This window comes from Phyllostomus hastatus, unplaced genomic scaffold (assembly GCF_019186645.2).
Source record: "Phyllostomus hastatus isolate PE091 unplaced genomic scaffold, TTU_PhHast_1.1 phas_scaffold_190, whole genome shotgun sequence".
Taxonomy (NCBI): Eukaryota; Metazoa; Chordata; class Mammalia; order Chiroptera; family Phyllostomidae; genus Phyllostomus; species Phyllostomus hastatus.
In genome coordinates, this window is record NW_025334014.1 from 498,894 (window position 1) to 502,631 (window position 3,738).

At 37.9% G+C, this 3,738-nt stretch overlaps 1 protein-coding gene across 1 annotated transcript; it reads right to left on the reverse strand.

Moving 5' to 3' along the window:
- Positions 1 to 242: 242 nt before the first annotated feature.
- On the reverse strand, positions 243 to 1,193 carry LOC123832458 (olfactory receptor 4A5-like). The gene has a single exon (XM_045860102.1). It carries the CDS (start codon positions 1,188 to 1,190, stop codon positions 243 to 245), a length of 948 nt encoding a protein of 315 aa, XP_045716058.1. The 5' UTR covers positions 1,191 to 1,193.
- Between the last annotated feature and the right edge of the window lie 2,545 nt (positions 1,194 to 3,738).

Sequence of the window (3,738 nt, forward strand, 5' to 3'; positions counted from 1 at the left end):
ATGTTACAAGGTGAACTTAGCTGATTTTTCCTAATAATAAGAAAAATACATGTGCCTTTTTATTCATCCTTCAGAATTTCTGTATTAGATTGATTCTAACCCCAAAGGATGATTTCTTCTACTTTTTGATACCTTTGTATGAATAAAGAAAAGCATCCCAGCAGAACTCATTGGGTTGACTAAATCATCCCTTGTTAGAATGCACTGCCTGGTTGTTGCTTCAGAATTAGTAACAAGTGCATTCAATATGAATGACACATTCTCATTCTGTCCATAGCTAACTTCTTCCACCACAGATTTTTCATAGCATTTTTCATTTCTGCATTTCTCAAAGTGTATATTAGAGGATTCAACATGGGAGTGATAACAGTATAAGCCACACTTATGAATTTATCAACAGGGAAGTTAGAAACAGGTCTCACATACATAAAAATGCAGGGAACAAAAAAGAGAACAACTACCGTGATGTGGGAACTACAGGTAGACAAGGCTTTGCGCCTCCCTTCCTGACTGTAAGTTCTGAGGGAACTTAGGATGACTCCATAGGATATTAGTAAACAAATAAAGATGACTGTACAGATTGCTCCACCATTGGCAACCATAGAGAGGCCTAAGATGTAGGTGTCAGTGCAGGCAAGTTCTAATAGTGGGTACATGTCACAGGCAAAGTGGTCAATGACATTAGGGCCACAAAAGGGGAGGTTGTACACAAAGACAAGTTGGACCACAGAATGCACAAAGCCTCCGGCCCAGGACACCACCAACAGCAGGATGCAAACCTGTCTATTCATGATGGTTATGTAGTGCAGTGGCTTACAGATGGCCACATAGCGATCATAGGCCATGACCACCAAAATAAACACCTCAGCACCTCCAAAAAGGTGATCAAGAAATAGCTGTCCCATGCAAGCTGAGAAGGAAATTGTCTTTTGATCACAGAGTAAGTTTATGATCAATTTGGGTGAAATGGCAGTGGAATACGCTGCATCCATGAGTGACAGATAGATGAGGAAGAGGTACATGGGGGAGCCCAGGGAGGGGCTGGCAAGAACAGTCACCACAATGAGCAGGTTGCCCACCATTGTCACAATGTAAGTGAGCAAAAATATGACAAATAATACTTTTTGGCCCCCAGGATCCTGAGTGAGGCCCAGGAGGACAAATTCTGTCACATTGTTCCTATGTCCCATTTAGTCTTCTCTAAAGCCTGTTTCTGGAATGAGAGCTCAGGAGAAGGAACCTGTAATGAAATAATGAATACACTCAGAATACATCCATGATATCTTAGAGTACATATTCATTATTTGTATCTTTCTACAGTGGGTTTACACACAATAAATGTTTGGTGAAGATCTATGTGTTCTTCTTCCTAATAGAATATTGTACCTTCCCTTGACAATTCTGTTTCTCCTCAGATGATTTTGTTTAGGCTACAAGTCAGAGCTTCTCCCACTAAATCTTAGTGGATTGTCAACAGAGAAAAGTATCAAAGGCCCCACAGCCAGTTGTGTATTTAATAGAGCCTTATTTAAACTGCCAGTCCTGGGCACACAAGTCAGCAATGACTTACTCTCTGCTGCTGGCAAAAAAAAATCTCAAAAAAAATTGGCATGAAGTCAGCCCTCTAAATTGGTAGTATTTGTGGTGAGGGCCTTTATAATATAATTGATGTAGCACCAAAAATCATGTCTCTTTCAGAATAACTCACTTAATTCTTTGATAACTTGCTGTTAGGTATTCAGTCCTTTATGTCTCAAAGAATGTTCAGTCTTCATGGATCTCTCATTAAATTTCCACACACTGGAATACATCAAACCATGACATTATACCCTAAAGCGATTAATCAATTGGACTCTGTGTCAGCAATTTTTCTGTTTTTTTTCTATTGCTTTTTAAGAAGTTGTAATTCTCTCCATGTAATCTTTGTCTATCCTACAACCCTTAACACAGAGACACTATTTAGATTTGCATGAAATATTTTTGAATTTCACTGACTCGTGACTGTCATGAACTCTTACATTACCAGTGGGTATTATTTATTTCAAAACACTTGGGGGTGACCAGGTATTGAGGAAGAACACGAGCACTGAAAAGAGAGGTAGAAGACAATGGACATGGTGATATTTATAATTCTTCCAAGGTACTGAGAGTGCTCAGAAATGGAGCTAAGGTGCCCTGGTTCCAAAAATCAGCATACTCAAGGGAAAAGCCGAAGGTCAGTGTAAGAAGGCATGGGATTGAGTCATTACTGAGTGTAATTGCATCTCTGTCTCAGCTTGCTCTTTGGAAAATAAAGGGTTGAAACTAGACAATCTCAGAAATCTTGTCCAGTCTTACCTTCTATTGCACTCCTTGTGCAACCCTATTTTACATTCTATTCTACTGACTTTTTCATCTTTTTCTAATAAAATGGAAATGTCCAATCCTATAACTATTACTTTAAAAAATGCTACCCAGTGGTAAGTGGGATTTTATCATTACAGAGACCAAATACTGATTACAAGTTATTCTATTCCCTGTATACTTATTTAATACCCAAAACACCCCTTCATGGGTGAGTGTAGCACAGTGATGAATCACATGGACTCTGGAAACGCATTGCCTGTGCTGAAATCCAAACTTTGCCACTTTCTACTATGTGACCTTGGGCAACCTAATAAACCTTTCTGTGCCTCAGTTTCATCCTTTTCAGAATGGGGACACCAATAGAGCCTGCCTCTTGTGTTGTTGTTTCATTACAAGTAAATAGAATACAAACCTAGAATACTTCCTGGCACCAAATAAAAGGATCTATAAATGATAGCAATCATTAATGTTCTTCAATGCTTCACTGTCAACATTGTATCACAAAGAATCATCTGGGTCTTTGCCAACGTGGTAAGAATTATAGACATAGGCCAAGGATAAAAACATATTATAATTTATGAGCCCCTATTTAGGCATAGGATAAGATTGTACATCTCAGGAATTATATATTTAATTACACATGAGTAGTAGTAGTCACCTGTGATGGAATGTATTTGATTAGAAGCAAGCAGAATATCAGAGAAAAAATTGGGATGCATACATCATAGGAACAGTTTGATAGCATAAAATGAAAGAAAAAAAGGATCAAATGAGGAAGGAGAAATTATATTTAATAAATAAATATCCACAAGTAATAAGAATATTAATCTGATAGTTAGGTGAGATCAGTAGTCTTTTAAAAACTCTTATTCCAAAAAAAATTTGTTTCTTGAGGAATTGTTAGAAGCCTGATCCCCTAAGACTTCCAGGGTTTCCTCAGGAGGCATCTTACAATGCCATAAGAAATAAACACAAGGCACAGAGTAATAAAAAAAGCAAAGAAAATTATTTTTGAAAATTGATTCCTCGATTCGCCTACATGTGATGGTGAAGGACAAAATTAAAGAACAGAGAATTGCACAACCATAGATACAGACCTAAATTTTTTGCTTCTTTGTTGCAGAAGAAAATTACAAAATCACTGAAGTTCATAGATACACAAGCTGATTCCATTCCCATAGATCTGGAGGGCGAGGGAGGGAGAATTTGCTGAAAGTTTTACCCTTCTTTAGAAGCCAGCTGTGAGGACCATTCTACATGCCTCATTCATGTTGCTGCTTCCAGTTTATTCAGAAGCTCTACCATTGTTGAAGCTGTAGGCTGATAAAGACACACCTACTGAAGAGCATGAGGATATAAGGTAGTCTATATCCAATTCTCTTTCTCTCACTC

Bases quoted from the DNA above. Each gene is read 5' to 3' on its own strand.
- LOC123832458 (XM_045860102.1), bottom strand. From the start codon at position 1,190: ATGGGACATAGGAACAATGTGACAGAATTTGTCCTCCTGGGCCTCACT.